Source organism: Pseudopodoces humilis, chromosome 12, assembly GCF_049639895.1.
Source record: "Pseudopodoces humilis isolate 2021_Gansu_Grassland_sample_001 chromosome 12, ASM4963989v1, whole genome shotgun sequence".
In the NCBI taxonomy this organism is placed as follows: Eukaryota; Metazoa; Chordata; class Aves; order Passeriformes; family Paridae; genus Pseudopodoces; species Pseudopodoces humilis.
The window spans coordinates 4,617,916-4,637,755 of record NC_142211.1 but is presented as its reverse complement, the minus strand read 5'-3'; the positions used below and the strand labels follow the sequence as shown (position 1 = coordinate 4,637,755).

Genomic DNA, 19,840 nt, shown 5'->3' with positions numbered 1-19,840 from the left:
CTTTGAATAACTCATCCTTAAAATGACACCCCTGGACTTATGACCCATGACACACCTCAGAGAGATGTGAAATGGGAGGAGTGAACTGATGACAGAGTTTTTCCCGGTGGCTGGCATCAGAGAAATAGAAAGCCATGAGGAAAATGCATTTCTTGTGAAAAACTTCATAGATTAGTAGAAGAGAACTTCTTTTTCTCTACAAAGACTGATGAAAAGACTATAGCACAGTTGGGACTGTTTTAACCACCAAGTTTTTTTTTGTCTCTATGTTGTCATGGGAACAAGAAAATAGTTGAGTAGTGGAGAAAAAGGGTTTCTGGAAGTTTTATTCTGGTTTCTTACTGTTGTAGTGCATCTAAAAATCTTGGTATCTCCCAAGGGTAAAACTCACCTCTGGTTGTGTAATGTTAGTTCCTACCTGAAAACCTTCTTTCCCTTCCCCCTTCCCATTGGCTGTGACCTCCCTGCATCCCCTGATTACCCCTGCCTCCGGGTATAAGAGATAAGACCTACGGCATTTTGGTCTCTCTCTTGCCCCGGATGGACGACAGACAATAAACCCGGGATTATTCCAGCAAGTTTGAGCCTCCTGTGTCTAGATACTTTGAGTCCGTGTTGTATCCAGTCCAGGACCCCCTCCGCCGCCTGTGCCCTGAGACGAGCAGGCTCTCACCACAGGGGGAGGGACAGAGGGGTCCCACCGGGAGGAAGGATTGCAACAGAGTGGCGCCTGGCTGAGGGCGAACAAGCCCACATTCAAAGGCTTATCAAAGCCAGGGTGAGCCGTTCTTTGGAGACTTTGGATGCAGTTTAAAAAATACAGCAAAAAAAGTTTCCGAAAAGGAGTCAAAAATCCTCCAGCACCAGGGGACCGATTCCAGGGCAACGAGTATCTTTCCACTGCCAGAAAACAACAGAATAAGGTAAGATTTAACTCCGACACCAGGCTGGGAGGGGTGGAGAGTGAAACAGACCCCGGGGGACTGTGTTACATGTAACTCCTTCCCAGTGGCAGCCGCCCTGTGTGGGGTTACCCCAGCCGTGGGCAGAGACGGGGTGGGGGGGGGAGAGGGAATTCTCCCTGCTGCCTGTATCAGTGTGAGTTTAACTGTAACCCTTGGGGTGCCAGTTTGTTTTCTGCGGTAGGGAAAATAGACAGATTGTGTGCAGAGCTGCTGTGACCTCCAAAATGGGATCCCGGCTCTCCACACAAGAAAGGAGTCATACACAAAAAATACAGAATTTTTTAAAAACCACAAATGTAAAAATTTCAAAACATAAGATAAAACAGTTTGTATCATATTTGACTCAGCAAAGTGAACAGATCGAACTGTTGAAATTAGATTCATTAACTGCCTGGGATGAAATTGGAAATTCATTAACCTTAAAAATAGAAGGAGGAGACAAATCGGCCCTGAAATTCCTCCTGGTTTTTCTTTTAATTCGAAGAGAATTAGTTAACAGAGAAATAAAAACGGAAGACAAACAAGCACCGCAGTATCCATCTAACTTCCCTAACTTTTCCCCCAAAACCTCTGCTCCCTCAATGGAAAAGATACCCGAGACAAACAATACAAGTTCTAGTCCGGTGTGTCTCTCTCAGTCACCCAGTCCTGCCTCACAAGCCATCAAGGCTCCCTCCCTATACCCTGTCAGTGTTACAGAAATTGTATCTTCATATCCCCACATGGCTGAGAGCCAAAATGGCACTGGCCACGTGTTACCTGGCCACATGGTGCATCCCCCTGTGTATCCCCTTTCTCCTACCCATAATCCCTTCCACCCACCGTTTCCCACCCCTAACCCTTATCACAACCCCTTTGTTCCCCCTGATATTCCACCCTGTTCCACCCCCCAGCCCTGCTTGGCCCCACCCTATGACCCTGCTCTCCGAGGCTGTAACCATATCCCCTATCCCTCTGCCCCCTGTCCCCCAGGGAGGAGGGACAGGGAGGGAGAGAGTTACACCCCTTGCTCCTGCAGAGGAGCAGGGGGAGGGGTGCTCTGGCCCTGCCCCCTGGGGTGGGGGTGCGAGCCTCCGGGGCCTGGCATGGGGGGGCGCGGGACCTCTCCCAGCTCCTGCGGGGGTGGGGTAGGGTCTCTCCACAGGCCCGGTGAGGGAATGGGACCCCCGGGGCCCGGCATGGGGGAATGCGGACCCCCAGAGACCGGCATGGGGGGGGTTCGGACCCCCAGAACCCGGCGTGGGGGGGTGCAGACCCCCGGGACCCAGCGTGGGTGGGGGCGGTCCCCCGCCCAGCTCCTGCGTGGGAGGAGCTGTGTCTCTCCCCAGGTCTGGGGAAGGAACGGGCACCCCGGAGCCCGGCGTGGGGGGGGGCGGGCTGAGGAGCCCAGGGAATGCCAGCCCTGGAGAAGATGAAGTTATGCTAACAGCGGCTCCTGTAGTATACAATAACAGCAGAGGAGCAATGCGATTACAACATCAGCCTTTCAGTTACCAAGTAATCAAAGATATTTGTAAAATTAAAAATTATTTTGGTCGTGATAGTGAAGTCTTAAGGGGAACAATAAGAACTACATTGAAATCACAGGATTTAATTCCTGCAGATATTAAAGATTTATTTCGGTGTTTGCTAACTCCCTCTGAATATGATCTTTGGGAAAGCTTATGGAAAAGATCGTTAACAAAACTCCTAGCTGAACTCAAACAAAGTAATCAAAATGCACATGATACAGAGAACAATTTAGAACATTTATGTGGGGATGGAAATTGGATTAATCCTGCTGATCAAGTGAGAGTATTAACAAAGTTTGTTACAGATAAAGTTTGTGATGTGGCTGAAAACATTTTTAACCAATTACCAACAGTTGATATTCAAGTCAGTTATGTTAATATTAACCAGCTCCCATGTGAGAGTTTCTTACAGTTTGTAGATCGTCTGAGACTACAGATACAGAGACAAGTTAAAGAACCAGTGGCCCAGATGGAACTGCTTAAAGAAATGGCCCAAAGAAATGCCAACGAGGCTTGTCGTAGAGTAATTCTGAGTCTTCCTATCAATCCTCCACCCACCATAGCAGATATGATTGAAGCGTGTGCCCAGAAAGCAGACTTGTACAGTGTACATGACAAGAAACCAGGCAACTTAAGGACAGTGACAGCAGTGACACCAGGAATGAACAAACCACAGATGTCACCAGAACAGCTGCAGCACATCATCTGTTTCCAGTGCAAGAGGCCAGGACATTTTGCAAGGAACTGTCCTAAAACCCAGCAACAAGGGAAACAGCAGAAAGAAGCTATAGCAAACCAACCAAAAAACTAAAGTCTCAGCGCTTTTCTGTCAAGCGCAGAGACATAAAAATGACAGACCCAAAGCAGAAAAAAGACCCTGTTTTAATGGGAAAAGGGGAGGAAAGGGAGTGGGGTGAGAGACTGCAGAAATATAATTGTGAAAAACGTCTGCCTAATAAGGTCTGGCAACCGCAAAAGCGATTCAGACTTGTGTAAGAGACGGTCTGAAGATTCCCTCATCTGTCTCACAACTGTCTCAAGGACAGAGACTGAGACCCTGAATATCATAAGGGACTTGGTTTGGGGATTTGGGCCTAGCTGAGATGGATGTTTGCTAAGTGATTGTTTGCAGGTGGTTGCACGGTACACTTCTCTCATTCCTGCTGGTGAGCAGAGGCTTGTGCGTGGTACCCTGTGCAATGGGTTTTCCACCATGCATTTCCCTCGTTCCTGCTGGTGAGCAAAGACTTGCAAGACACAGATCGCTCTGTACCCTATACCTGCTCCCCGCGCAATGGAATTCATCACAATGATCATCAATCTCCTCTGGTTTTGGCCCTGCACCCCTCGCTTTGCAAAAGACTATAAAATTATACCCCAAACTTACCTTCCTTTGAGATCTCCCCAATGGACAGAAGACTCTGCGTTGTTGGACGTCTGAGTGGACTTCGACGTTGGTAGCTATAATCCCCTTACTCTCTTTTCCTTATGCTTTGCTTTCTCCTTTCTCTCTCTCTATCGCATATTAGTGCTGATGAGCACTCAATAAAGTGTGTTTTGTTGTTTAAGTCCTTGGTTTGCTGATAATCTTTTATACTCTAAGACCGACTAAAAGAACCACATCACGAATCCTACCTTGAGGATCGTGACATAAATTTGCGTCACGGACAGGATTCTGAGAGACAGAAGGGGTTTCAGGTTGTTGTGCAGTCTGTATCAGGGGAAGGACGTTTCGCTTCAGCTGCACCTAGCCTGCCACGCTGGTGAGCAGTGTCTAGAAAGCAAGGGAGGTGACTTGAATTTCTCGCAAACTGCACACGCCCAGGTGAAAAGCACGCCTACACTCGTTTGAGGGCTCTGTCTTCAGAATTTTACATGGGATCTTTGAGTACAAAAGGTGGGACTTACTGGTTTTTTATATGCTGACTGCTTGGTGTAGCAGAGAGACAACCTGAATTTTAAGATAAAGGGGCGCCTCCCAAGCAGATTTGGTCTCTCCACCCACGGCAGGGGGGAACGCAGCGTTGGCTGCGTCTGATGTAGTGTGACTGAGTTTTACCTCCCTGTAGTGGTTCTGTGTACTGTTATGTGTTTTTGATGAATTTTGACTGCTTGGTGTAGTGAAGAGACAACTTGAATTTTAACATAAAGGGGTGCCTCCCAAGCAGATTTGGTCTCTTCATCCATACAGGGACGCGGAGGGTGACGTGGCAAAGGCTGCGTCTGTGCGTAACTTAAGTCTTACCTCCCTGTAGTGGTACTGGGCCCTTCACACACAAAGATGAGTGAACACTCTGAAAACTTTAGTATAAAACATAAAGCTGCATTCATTGCTTTGTTAGCAAAACACAATGCTAAGCCCACCCCAGCTGGGGAAGAATTGTCTCAAAATAATTGGTTCAACCTGGAAAATGTAACTGATAGAATTTGCTCCCTGCAACATGAGGCAAAGTTCAAATTTGGCCGAAATAAAACCATAATTTGTTCTGTATTGGGAGCTTGCCTTACGTCAGCTGTAGAGGCTCGCACTAGACGAAGGCAGGAAGAGAATGTAATTATACAATCCCTAGAAAATTTAGTTGAAAGTTTGCAAAATGAAATTAATTTCTTACGATCTGCTCTGAGTGAGGAGTGTGCCAAAAATTCACAGTCTGCTGATTCCTTTAAGGAGTCACTGGAAAAAGAAACTCCTCAGATAAATCACATATATCCTCAAGCAGAATTACATTTGGTAAAAAATTGTGGTGAAAACTGCTGCTCCCAAATAAGACCTTTGATTAAAACAGATTATAATTATATCAATGATGAAGATCTTGATCCACATATAACCACTAAAGAAATCCCGTACACTGCTACTGAATTGGCTAAGTTGAAAAAGGAGTACGGGCGTCTCCCTCATGAGTCAGAGACAGAATACGTATTTCAAGTGTCTCTCACAGAGGGAGATCAAATTCGATTATCTGAACAAGAAGCAAGTGGTTATTGGGGACATGGTGTTTTCTTAACAACAGGAGATAACCGCAACCCATGGTCCCTAACACAGCAAGCTGCATATTGGGCAGGGGGACTTAATCCCCTGGAAAGGGGAGATCCTGTAGCTCTAACCGGCTCCCCAGACCAAATTCTAGAAAACATTCATAAGGCAGCTTGTCTACAACTGATTCATGAAAGAAAATTAATTGTTGGTTCTGAATCACCAATGTTGTTACCCGTGAAGGCTGAAATTATGACCCCTTTAATTCGTGGCCTTCCAGAATCACTTAAACCCACGGTATCCTTCTCCAGAAAACGATAGCTGCCATAAGCCAAATAGAAAGACTGGACAGGCTTCTGGAAAACTCAAATAATAAAAGTAGATCTGATCCTGGGTTTTCTCTGTACACGAATCCTTCACCACATACAAACTCACAACTCAATTTAGCTGCTGGAAATCACAAAATTTGGACATGGAGTGAAGTTGCAGAAGAGTTACTAAACTATAACAGAAAATATGGTCCTGTAAAAACCCCAGAGGAAAAGCTAGGAAGAACAAAGGGTGTTAGGCACATTGCCCCTCCCAACATAAAAACAGAAAAGGGTAGGCAAATTTCTAGCCAACACTATTGGTGGAACTTAGGGCTGAAGAAAGGGATACCAAAGGGGTTAATGGATAACCTACCATTTGAAAAATTAAGTAAACTGGTTTCTCGGTGGCAGGATTCCAGCCCCATTGTACCAAGCGCTCCACCTTCCCCTCAACCTACTCCAGGCAGTGAGCCAACACAGCCTTATGCACAGTATCTGGGTAGTGGGCCAAAGCAACATCACTCACAGGTTCTGGACAGTGAGCAGAAACAATCACAGTTTCTGAGCAGTGGGTCAAAGCAAAATCACTCACAAGCTCTGGATAGGGAGCAGAAACAACCCCAAAGTTTAGCAATGGAATTGAAAAATTTTCAGAAGCAGGGAAACTTGAACCCCCGTCTCTAATTGAAGGTGAGCATAAAGATGGGGGGGGGGCAATTGGATATATCTTAGACAGCTCACCCACAATCGACAAACTGGAGATTTATTAACAACAGCAATAGTTGGTCCCAAGTGAACACTGGTCACTTTTGTAATAGACACTGGAGCCCAAATTTCTGCATTAACAAATGCAACTGCCCAAAAATGTGGAATTGTTCCAATAAAGAAAAGGTATTGTGTCCTGAATGCTTTGGGAACTTCAGAAGCTATGAAAATAGCTTTTGTAAAAATTTTATTACCTGGAGAGGAAGAACGATTAACTATCAAAGTAGTGCTTGGAGATATCCCAAATGATTTGTTGGGCATGGATGTTTTGGCTGGAAGGCAGTGGGAAGATCAGGATGGCCTATTGTGGTCTTTTGGCACATCACGTCTTAACATAAACTTGCTCCAAGTAGCACCTTCCCTGCCGCACAGCAAAATCACTAATGTTAAACAATATCCTCTCCCTTCTGGTGCCAAGGAAGGCATCAAAACTGTAATTCAGGATTTACGAGATCAAGGGGTAATAGTTAACACTCATTCCCCTTTTAACTCTCCAGTGTGGCCAGTGCGGAAGCCTAATGGAAAGTGGAGACTTACCATTGACTTTCGCAGGCTAAATACCAACACAGATCCCCTCACTGCAGCGGTTCCAAATTTAGCTGAATTAATAATATCAATTCAAGAAAAAGCTCACCCATTCATGGCAACTATAGATGTCAAAGACATGTTCTTTATGATACCTATACAGCCAGAGGACATGGACTGTTTTGCTTTTACTTGGGACGGTCAGCAATACACCTTCACCAGATTACCACAAGGGTACAAACACTCTCACACCTTAGCACACCATGCTTTGGCACAAGAATTAGAAAAAATATCCAAACCTGAGGATATAGCTGTTTATCAATACATCGATGACATTCTTGTAGGGGGAGAGGAAAATGAAGTAGTGGGGGAGGTTCAGCAAAAAATAATATTTCACCTGGAAAGCCTTGACCTACAAATCCCCTCAGAAAAAATTCAGAAACCATCACAAGAAGTGAAGTTTTTGGGAATCTGGTGGAAGGGAGGTATGACATGTATCCCACCTGATACCCTAACCACACTAGATCAGATTAAAATGCCTGAATCCAAGAAAGAACTTCAACAAGCTTTAGGCTTGTTAGTGTTTTGGAGAAAACACATCCCAGATTTTTCAATAATTGCCAGACCCCTTTATGATTTGTTAAGAAAAGGGATGCAATGGGAATGGACCCCTTCCCAAGAAGAGGCATTGCAATTATTAATCTTTGAAGCAATAGCCTATCAAGCACTGGGCCCCATACATCCCACAGATCCTTTCCAAGTAGAATGGGGGTTTGCTGCTTCAGCGCTGTCAGTTCACATATGGCAACAGGGTCCAGAAGGCCCTACAAGACCCGTTGGGTTTTTCTCCCGTGGCTTTAAAGATGCTGAGAAGAGATACACTACCTGGGAAAAGGGACTGTTTGTGGTTAGCATAGCTCTCATAGAAGTGGAGAAAATTACACGACAACAACCCATAGTGCTGAGAGGCCCTTTTAAAGTTATAAAGACAGTCACTACTGGAACTCCCCCCCCTGACGGGGTGGCACAGAGGGCTTCAGTAAGAAAATGGTATGCCCAGATCGAACATTACTGTAACATCTTTTCAATAACTGAAGGAGCTATAAAAAATCTGGCCATACAAGAAACCGAGAGCTTGGCTGATGGCCACGAAAAACCTGTTTCTGTAATTAAGGTAGCCCCTCCTTTCTCCCCTGAAAAATCAACAAACTCTTGGTTCACTGATGCTTCTGCCAAGCGAGAAGGGAAGGTATGGAAGTACCGGGCAGTAGCTCTCCACACTTCCTCAGGTGAACAAATAGTTACTGAAGGAGAAGGTAGTGCTCAAGTGGGTGAATTAATAGCTGTTTGGAGCGTTTTCAAACGTGAGGCACAGAATACCTGTGTAGTTTATATTTACACTGACTCCTATGCTGTGTTTAAGGGATGCACAGAGTGGCTCTCTTTTTGGCAACAAAATGATTGGGAAGTAAATAGGATTCCAGTGTGGCAGAAGGAAAAATGGCAAGAAATTTTAAGTATTGCAACCCAAGGAAATTTTGCTGTAAGATGGGTGGCTTCACATCAAACAAATGGAGATTTAGCTGGTAACCTGAACAATGCAGTTGATGAACTAGCAAGAATAAGTCCTCTAAAGGAGGAACTTGTTACAGATGACTGGGATCACTTATTAGAGTGGCTGCATGTAAAAAGACAACACACAGGTGTAAAGGATTTGTATAAAGAAGCTTTTGCCCGTGGGTGGCTTGTTACCAGAGAAATGTGCAAAACATGTATATCAGCCTGTGAGCAATGCCGCAAACGGCTGGAAAGACACCCTCTGAAAGATGACCCTTTGCATTTAAGAACAGGCAAAGGACTTTGGGACGCATGGCAAGTCGATTATATCGGCCCTTTCAAAGAGTCAAGAGGTAAACACTTCGTGCTGGTAGGGGTAGAAATTGTGTCCGGGTTAGTTCAGGCTGATGCTTTTAACAGAGCCACTGGTGACAACACTGTTAAAGCTTTGCAGGGATGGTTTGGAACTTTTCCAAAACCACAAGAGATTCAATCTGATAATGGTTCTCACTTCACTGCTAAAGTTGTGCAAGATTGGGCAAAGGATGAAGGAATTAAATGGACCTTTCACACCCCTTACTACCCTCAAGCTAACGGGATTGTAGAAAGAACCAATGGTCTCCTTAAGCGACTCCTGAAACCACATGAAGGGAATTGGGATGTTCGATATTTCAGCAAACCTTTGTTCCACAGAAGATTGGAAATGCGACAAATATGATCCCCTCATATTGTGTTGCCGCCAGAAGAACATTGGAAACTACACACTAGATCCTAGCACCAACAATGTTGAAAGCACGAAGCTCTGTAGAAGGGAACCCAATGACTGCTGGTACAATTTCACCTTAACCAGACCAGTTTACGTGACCTGCAATTGGCAAAATAACCCAGCTGGCCAATCAGGATTTACAGGTTTAATTCACAGGTTTAAGATAAATGCTGTGGCAAGGCCTATATTAAGTGTAATAATCACATACCATGGTGTGAATACCGCTTTTTTGCTCAATGGCAAAACTAACGTTTTCCCTTCTTTTCTGTTAACTCAAGGTGATGATGTTTCAATACGCTGCAGACTGAGTACTGGATCCCACACTGAGCCTGTACACAGTCAAGTCGCCAGATCTTGTGGCCAGGTTATATCCTGTGAAACTTGGAATCAAGATTGTTGGCTGAATTTAACGGCTGTACAATTGTCCTCCAAAGTTGTGTGTGGTATAAACAATACCAAATATTGGGGAGAGCTTAATGTTCAGGTTGTAATACCTACCACACAGCCACCAATTAGATTGACTCCAAAAATTTCTGAAATTGGACCCTATGTAATCAGGAAAACTGGCCAACAACAAATGCTATTTAATCCAGCATGGTCTATCAAACAAGTCAAATTACTAATGCAAAACAATGTCTCAGAGATTCAGCCAGCTTGTTCACCTTTTTTGCAAACTTCCTTTGAGGGGTGGACAACCTGCTGAGAAAGCGAAATTCTTTTCACAAACGGATGACAAGAGATATAACTGGTGTCGTGGGATCAGGACTAGGAATTTTGAATAGTATTGATTCAGAAGTATTGATGAATAAATTGGCTGTTGCAACTAAAGATTTGACCAAAATACAACAACCACTGAGGTCATCTTTAACAGCTTTGGGAACCCAACAGTGGTTGCTATCAAACATTACCAAATTGGGAAAGGGTAAATGTAGATGATCACAAATTAATAATTGATGCACTCAGTGCTACCCAAAACAATGTTTCTCTGGCTCTTAGCTGTATTCAAGCCCAGTTGTGGATGCAGTCAGTTGCTGCATCAATTATCAGAGAGGGTGAAGAAGGCACCTTTCCCACTGAAATTCGGAAAATAGTCTGGGACAATGCCAATGATTTTGAAAAAGAATTTCAATCTTGATGGAATTTGGTGAATTTTACCTACGATCCCACCACAAACATAGCCACAGCTTTTGTGTTGACAATACGTAATGCTTCAGTACATTCAATTTTTCCTATCATTGCACTAGGGCTGAATCATGATGGAGCTGTTCTCTATCCTTTAGAGCACAGGGAATGGGCCCGTCACATTGGTGGGAAATGGCAAACTGTTGGTTTAGAAAATTGTATTGTCCAGGAACAACGAGGGTTTATCTGTAAAAGTAATGCAATCAAAGCTCAAGACATTTGTTTAGACACAGAACAGAATATCTGTCATTTTGAAATCCATCCTAATGAGACTTCTGAAACAGTGCTTGTGCATGTAGGCAAGGGATGTGTATGCTTGAGAACTGCTTGTGATAGTATGCTTGTAGAAAACATAGTAGTGGATACTAAGAATCATTCAAATTTTTGTGCATGCAATTTTACTGAGATTGTAGGTTGTGACTTTTCTTATTTAGCTCCAGTTACTTCATATTATCTTTTGCAGTATAATTACACTTTGATTCATCATTTAGTGCCTGCTCCAACTGGAATGAACTTTACTCTGGTGAGGCAATTGTTGCTTCACCAGGATTTAATCGAAATTTTGGAAAAGATCAAAAAGGATGGACAAAAGACCTTAGTTACGGTTCACCACAATGTGAAAGGAATACATCGTGTTTTGGAAAGAGTAAGGAAAGATGTTGAACACGAGTGGTGGGACACTCTTTTTGGGTGGTCACTAACTGCTACAGGTGTTCTGAACAAATTGTGTCATCCCATCATCGTCCTCTTGGTTTTAGTTTTACTTGGTTTTGTTCTATCAGCAATCTTGTACATCCTGAATTGGAGAATGATGAAGCAGTTGACACAATTGACTTCCACAATGGATGCACACAATATGATTGGTACTTTACATGTTGCTGATACCCCTAAGGTTATCGATACTCAATGAATTATGCAGGCACTACAATAAATAATTTGACATTGTGACTATGAGGTTAATCATTTTATCATGTTGTATTTTAGAATAAAATTTATTGTTTGTTTTAAGATAAGAAACCAATATGTAAGTCTTAGATGAAATTATATATATGGATTAGTTTTTCTTTGAAATCAATATATTGATTTTCTTATTGTTTTGTTTTCTCTTTTCCTTTTTCTGTCGCTTATCTTTTCCCTACTACCTGTCTCTGTTTTTTTCTGGGATATACTACCAACTGTAACGAGTCCTGAAGACTTCAAAGAAGAACTTCACAGCAGCACTACGACATTGTGCAGAAAGACCTCGACGATTGTGAGCCACGGGGTGGTGTAAGAGACGGTCCAAAGATTCCCTCATCTGTCTCACAACCGTCTCAAGGACAGAGACAGAGACCCTGAATATCACAAGGGACTTGGTTTGGGGGTTTGGGCCTAGCTGTTTGCTAAGTGATTGTTTGCAGGTGGTTGCATGGTACACTGCTCTCGTTCCTGCTGGTGAACAGAGGCTTGGTAACCTGCGCAATGGGTTTTCCACGACTCATGGCTCTCGTTCTTGCTGGTGAGCAGAGGTTTGTGTGTGGTACCCTGTGCAATGGGTTTTCCACGACACCTTGCCCTCGTTCCTGCTGGTGAGCAAAGACTTGCAAGACACAGATCGCTCTGTACCCTACACCTGCCCCCTGTGCAATGGAATTCATCACAATGATCATCAATCTCATCTGTTTTTGGCCCTGTGCCCCTCACTTTGCAAAAGACTATAAAATTATACCCCAAACTTACCTTCCTTTGAGATCTCCCCAACGGACAGAAGACTCTGCGTCATTGGACAGCTGAGTGGACTTCGACGTTGGTAGCTATAATCCCCTTACTCTCTTTTCCTTATGCTTTGCTTTCTCCTTTTTCTCTCTCTATCGCATATTAGTGCTGATGAGCACTCAATAAAGTGTGTTTTGCTGTTTAAGTCCTTGGTTTGCTGATAATCTTTTGTACTCTAAGACCAACTAAAAGAACCACATCACGAATCCCACATTGCGGATCGTGACAGCCAGCTGCCCAGAAAGTCTGCCATCAGTTCACTCCTCCCATTTCACATCACTCTGAGGTGTGTTATGGGTCAATCAGTCTAGGGATGTCATTTTTAAGGATGAGTCATTCAAAGGCAAAAGTTCTCTTCATCTGTTTTTTGTGAGCCTCTCTGGAAAGAGAAGTTTTCTCTGCCTCTTAAAGGCTACAAATCTTCAACTATTACTTCTCTCCCCCTGTTCCAGCATCTCACAGGATCACAACCACTTCACCATTTGCTCAAAATCCACACTTTGAAACACTCCATTCCTCCCAATATATTCTGTCATGAATCAAAGGAGTTTTTTTTTTCAGAACACTACTGTCCACCTCCATAGCTTTAACAGAAGAATATTTCAGCTTATTAAAGCATCTCCTTATTTTCTCTTCCCCCTCTAAAACTTAATTCCTTTCTTTACTGTTTTTGGTGGTTTTATGGTGTCTCCTTACATATTGATCACTCCCTCTCTCTCTTCCTCTCTCTTTGGGAAAAAAAAAGAATTAATCTGCAAGTCTCATCCAGGTAGTAAAAGAGTTAACGTCTTGCTCAAGCTGCAGATCCCCATGGTGTCAGGTTTCAGTTCAGCGGCAGAAACTGCAAACTGGGCCAGGAACCGGCCTGAGCCCGGCCGGCCCCGCCTCCCCCCCCTCCCCGCCCCTCGCAGCCTTGTCTGGCCTGGTGCGGGGGGGAGGAGACTGATCCGGAGCCTGTTACCTCTTCAGAAGCCAAAAACCAAAGAGAACAAGAAATTCCTGGACTTACATCTTAAGGTAGGTGTTCACAGGTTGATCTCACTTTTCAATGGTTAAAACCACTGTCAATTCTCAGAAATCGTCAGTTATTGGTCAGGAGAAAAAACTCCTATCAGCCTCCAGCAGTTTCAACTTCCTTAACTCTCAAAGCTAATCTTAAAGGTGCAGAACTTAATATATATAAAGCAGGCAATTGGGAATACCAGTATCATAAAGTCATCCCAGGACAACTTGTCACATTATTTATTTATCTGACTGTATGCTGGACAAGTTGTGACTCCCAGCTGGGAGTGACACTGAGCATAAGAAGAAGGGAGTGATTGGGAGAAAAGATGTTTTTATATTTGTTCTTATTTCTCATTTTTCTACTCAGTTTAATTGGCAATAAATTAAACTAATTTCTTGTGGTTTTAAGGCACTAGCTAAAAAAAACACTAGAAAACTTACTCATTTCTTACTGTGAGATATGGATTAGGAGAAGGGCAAAACAGGCTTAAAACTTAAAAGGATTAAATAAAGTTTATTAACAAAACTACAAGAATAAGAAACCAGAATAAAACCTCCAGAAACCCTGCTTCCCCATCACCCAACCATTCCCTCGTCTAACTGACAACACAGAGACAAAAGTTAGTGGTTAAAACAGTACCAACTATGTAATAATCTTTTCATCAGTCTTTGTAGAGAAAAGAAGTTTCCTTTTGTCATTCCATGGAGAGTTCTCTACAAGAAAACAGTTTTCTTATGGATTTTCATTCCCTTGATGCCAGCCGCCTGGAAAACTCTGACATCAGGCCCCTCCTCCCATTTCACACCACTCTGAGGTGTGTTCATGGGCCATGAACTCAAGGGGTGTAATTTCAAGGATGAGTTATTCAAAGGCAAAGGTTCTCTTCATCTGTCTCTGTGATCATTTCTGGGAATTGATGTTTTCTCTTTTTTTTCCTGGAGGCTGTGTCTCCATCAACTCCCACTTCCCTTTCTCTGTTCCAGCATCTCATGGGATCACAACTACTTCATTATCTGCTCAGCTTCATCAATAGTTTACTATTGAGAAACCGCTCAGATTATTCACTGAGTCCTCGTGGAGGTATAGCGAACGTCGTTTATTTCTATCTTTAGCACACTTTTATAGGGTTTTACAAGATCCGCGGGCTTAGCAAGTTACTATTGGCTAATACACATTGGTTTACATTTTTTCTCCCGTACACAAGGATATTGTTTTTCTTTCATTCTCTCTGCTTCCGAAGAGTTTCAAGGACATTAGCCTTTAATATTGCCACTTATACCAAAGGCTGGCTTGTGCAGACAAACTTTTACTAAAATATCATGCCCACCTTCTGTTAAAATATTAACTACAATTCCCCCTTTCCCTTTTTGCACAAGCCAGGCTTTAGACGCAACTCGTTCTACACTTCTACGGAGACAAGATAACATACAACTTAAAACTACTATCCCAATTAACACTATAAGCAAAATTCGTCCCCCTTCTAGCACAAGAAACCTCAACCATCCAGTGGTGCTCCAGCTGGCGAACCAACTTCCAATGGGGTCACTATCTTCTTTCAGGGCATGTAGCCCATTCTGTAGTTGGTTTAGTTGCTTGTGAATGGAAACTGAATGGTCAGTAAGATTCAAACAGCACATGCCTTCAAACTCCTCACAACCATGTCCTTGTGCCAAGCACAAGAAGTCAATTGCAGCTCGATTCTGCAATATTGCATGACGTGCACTACTCACATCAGCTGAAAGTTCACTTAACATTGTTGATGTTAAGTTCAGTTCTTTCTTGGTCCAACAAGTGAGCCTCTTTAGATTTGACAAGGTTTTAGCCGCAGCTGTTCCTGGGCTGAAAAAGGCGGCTAGCCATATTATACCACGACCCCAAAAGTCTGGGTCTCTAACATCATCACACTGTAATTCATTCAGGCTTCACTTTGACTGTTTGATGTTTTTTATTTTACCAGCTATATTTAGCAATTGGTGTAAGTTTGGATGGAACAAAGTAAGTTTCCCAAGATAACAGGGTCCTCTGTGTGGGCTAGCAGGAATTCCATTCCATGCTCTATCTCCACAGATTAAGAATATTGAACTAGGTAATCGCCTTGGTAATCGACCTGTGAGATTGCACCGTGAATAAAAAGCTTTACTTTCAGTGTTAGTAATGAGATCAACTATAGGGTTAACTGTAGCCCAGTGTTGCATTACTTTGGTGGAGTGGTGTTTTGTCCGGGGCTCAAACATTACCCATCCACCTGAAGTATTTTTGGAACCTAACAAATCCAATTCCTCTGGAGGCCCTATGGTAACATTAAGAACTTCAATAATTTTTGCTTGCCAGCAGGCTTCAAGTTGTCTTGATGTGAAGCCAACAGTGCAATTGCACTCTTGCAACATTGCAAATTGATTCAGTCGAGCCTCATTACTAATAAAACCTTTAAATGCTTGAGGATCCCATTCAGGGACTCCTATGAGAGGTGCAAAAAGGATCTCCAGGTGTAGCTAGACTTAGACACATTGATTTTTGGCCTGTTAAGTGTGCCAGAATGACCCATATGTTCTGTTGCTTTTGGATGTTAGTTAGCAGACAGTTGGCTGGGACTATACACAGTACAATTACCATAAGCAGTTTGTTCCATACAAATGACACCATGCTTGCAGAATCACAGTTAAAGCTTTAACGTTAAATGAACTTTCAATTATGCTTACACTAACTCTTGAAGGGGAAATACTTACACCTTATACTAATGTCTTTACTAAACTTATCAATAACCTGCAAATAACAATTACCATACAAACTAAAACTCTTTATCTTAAACTATTATCTAACTACTTTTAACACACGTGCTCTGGTATATATGCAATCTAAGCGTGAACGCAATTTGTTTAAAGGGTAAAATACACAGCTACAATTTGCTTTATATACAGTTAGATGGAGTCTCTACACTCTTTTAGATCTACAGAATTTTTCTCACAAACAGACTATGATTTAACATGATTCAGTCTTGAAACATCTGCTGCTCTCGTGATGTCAGCTGGCAGCCCATCAGCGACTGACTGAGGGCATCGATATCCTGATTGTTCTTCAGATCCTTCGTGGCTGGTTTGGTCCATCGGCTAGGCACCCATAGTGGTCCAGCATCTGTGGAAACACAACTGTAACTGTGCCCGTTAAATAGCAATGGATTTGGTCCCTCCCAGATACCTGTTTTTGGGTTCTTATAGTATAATTTAATTTCTGGGGTAGCTTGCATCTTTATCTGACTATTATGAATTACCACTGGGGGCTGCTCTAAATCTCCAACTAAACTGAGGAAATTTAGAGTGAATAACACTTGCTGCAATCGAATGACAGGGTCTGATTGTTCAGGTGTTTTCTGTTTTCTTAAATACTCTTTTAAGGTCTTATGGGCTCTTTCTACAACGGCTTGTCCAGTTGACACATGGGGAATTCCAGTTACGTGTTTGACTCCCTACTTTTGTAAGAACCGAGAAACTCGTGTTCCTACATATGCAGGCCAATTTTCTGTTTTCAGTTCTTTTGGAACTCCTATTACAGCAAAGCAAGCTACTAAATGTCGAAATATATGTATGCTTCTCTGTCCTACTTGTGCAGTGGCCCAAATCATTTTTGAAAAGGTATCTACTGTGACATGTACATATTTGAGGCAACCAAATTCAGGCACATGTGTTACATCCATCTACCAGATCTCACAGGCTTGAAGACCTCTAGGGTTAACACCTAAGACTAGAGTGGTTCCATATTGACTACATTGTGGACAGGATTTTACAATGCCTTGTGCATCTATTGAGCTGATATTAAATTGTCTCTGCAAGGCTTTTGCGGCTTGGTGAAAGAGAGTGTGACTCTCTCTTGCAACTGCAAAAGAGTCTCTTGGTGCTGCAACAGCAGGACTGACAAGTGTATCAGCTTTTGCATTGCCTTCTCCGAGACCTAATTCCGTTTGATGACTGTGGATGTGAATGATGCAACAAGATTCTTCTCTATCTTCAATAGCTCTCTTGATTTGCAGGAATAGTTGACACAATCGCTTATTATTCGGTGGCTTGATGAGAGCATCTTCAATACGTTGTACCACTCCTACCACATATAATGAATCTGATACAATGTTCAGCTTTCTGTCTTGCCAACAAGACAGTGCCCATGAGACAGCTGTAAGTTCTAATGTCTGCAGTGAGTCATGTGCATCTCCATCTATGGTTTTGCTTTTCCAACTCGAGCCTTCTCGCCAGGTACAGGCTGCTTTTTTCTGTCACTTTCCTGCATCAGTGTATACTGTAAGGCCTTCCACTGGTTGTTGCACTATTTTGGGCTGTTGCAACCATTGCTGCTTTAACATGATCTGTAAGCGTAGATCTTTAGGTTGCATGTTATGTACAGTTCCTGGATAATTGAGCAGCGCTAATTGAATCGGTTCTGAGTGTCTCAGCATCCATTCAAAGTTTTCTATCTTTATCAATAGACTAATATGCTCTGGTTCAGCACCACTAATTTCCATAATTCGCATTGTCGCCCTTTTTATGAGATAAGCAATTGCTTCTGTTCTCTGCCAAATACTCATTGGTGGCGTATGCTGTGTAAAAATCCACTCAAGGATTGCTAAAGGGTCTGCACATTTCATTGATAATCTCTCTGACTGTACCTTCTTGACAGGCTGACCCTCCTTGATGGGCTGCTTGGCATCTTGACAACTCTCAGGTGGGTCTTCTCCCCCTTTCTCTTTTTGCCAAGCAGGCCACTGGAATATGATAGCACATGGGGCAACAGGACGGTTACAAGACAAAAGTCCTAAAGGCACATCTGGTAATCTTCTCTTTGCTAGCATTGAAAACAGTTTCTTCCCTAGGGATGTGAGACATTTCTTCTGGTCTATAGAAAGGGTAACCAGAGTTTGTGGATCTGTGCCTTTTAAAAGGCTCATTAAAGTTGCCATCTCATCATTTCTGATACCAGCAATGGATTGTACCCGTTGCAGATCTCCAATAAGTTTCTGTGCGTCATTGAGAGTGGTGATCTCATTAGTCAATTCTAATTTCTGTGGGCGGACTGATGAAGATGTCAGAATCCACCCTAGATATTTCCATGGAGCTTGTTTTTGAATCTTCTCTGGGGCAACCACCAAGCCTTTTGCTGCGAGTTGAGCAGTGATAAATGCAAGGTCATCATCTTGGAATGGATCACGTTGATAGAACAAGATATCATCCATGTAGTGATAGATAATTGTCTGAGAAAGTTTTGCATGCACGGGTGTCAGTGCCCAGTGCACAAAGAGTTGGCACATTGTTGGAGAATTTTTCAACCCCTGTGGAAGGACCACCCACTCAGATCTCTGAGATGGACTTTCTTTATTGATTGATGGTAAGGTGAAGGCAAATCACACTGTGTCCTCTTTTGCAAGGGTTATTGTGAAGAAACAGTCTTTCAAATCTATAACTAGAAGATGCCATTCTTGTGGCAACACTGTGGGAGAGGGCATCCCTGGTTGTAATGCTCCCATTGTCCACATCTGATCATTTACCTTGCGTAGGTCATGCAGCAATCGCCACTTTCCAGATTTCTTTGGGATGACAAAGATTGGAGTATTCCATGGGCTGAACGATGGTTGAATGTGCTTTGCTTGTAGCTGTTCTCTGACAAGTTCATGTGCAATTGCCAGCCGCTCCTGAGAGAGAGGCCACTGCTCAACCCACACTGGCTCATTAGATTTCCACTGAATCCTTGGGGTCGGCAGCCTGTCATCAGTGATGACTACTGAAAAGGTGATTGGACAGGAAAGGTTAATGTTGCTCCGGAGCTGGCTGAGAACATCTCGACCAATGAGCCCTCCAAGGCTTCCAGGCAAAGGCATGACGTATGGACATAAAGTGGTAGTCTATCCCTCAGGAAATCAAAACTGAATTGGATGTATGCTTCTCAGTGGTGTGGAGTATCCTCCTATACCTTGTACTGAGTTTAAGGCTCTGTGGAGAGGCCACTCTCTTGGCCACCAAACTCGGCTGACGATGGTGACATCAGCTCCTGTGTCTAACATCATTGTAACTTTTTGCTGATTCAGTCTCTGGTACAGGGTGATTTCAACTACTGGTCGATGGTTCATTTGTTGAACAAGATTCACCACTGTATCTCCTGTAGATCCAAATCCTCTGGCTCCATATCCAGGAGCACTTTGAAAAATGTCCTTCTCAGTTGCTACCTTTTTAAACAACACCAATTGAGCGATTCTTGTCCCTTTTCTAATCGTGAGTGGAGGAGCTAAGGTGTAGGCACAAATTTGGATTTCACGGGTATAATCAGCATCAATAACTCCTGGGAGAACAATAAGTCCCGCAACTCCAACAGATGATCTTCCAGTTAGCAAAGCACCAAGTGCACTGGTGGCAGAATAGATGGGTCCTGTAACTCCAGTTGGGATCTTATGGATGGTGCTGTCAATGAGAGTGACATCTACTGATGCTGCCAAATCGATTCCCAGGCTTCCTCTGGTTGCTGGTGGGTTGAGCTGCTGCATAGA

At 43.2% G+C, this 19,840-nt stretch overlaps 1 protein-coding gene and 1 pseudogene across 1 annotated transcript; both read left to right on the top strand.

Moving 5' to 3' along the window:
* The first annotated feature begins 2,143 nt into the window (after window positions 1–2,143).
* Window positions 2,144–6,231, top strand: LOC148183298 (uncharacterized; annotated as a pseudogene).
* A 394-nt stretch (window positions 6,232–6,625) lies between these two features.
* On the top strand, window positions 6,626–11,466 carry LOC148183297 (uncharacterized). Its single transcript, XM_088061386.1, is given in 5 exon segments — window positions 6,626–6,652; window positions 6,945–8,300; window positions 9,880–10,098; window positions 10,101–10,276; window positions 10,278–11,466. Coding segments are annotated over 5 exon segments (2,967 nt in total).
* Window positions 11,467–19,840: the final 8,374 nt, after the last annotated feature.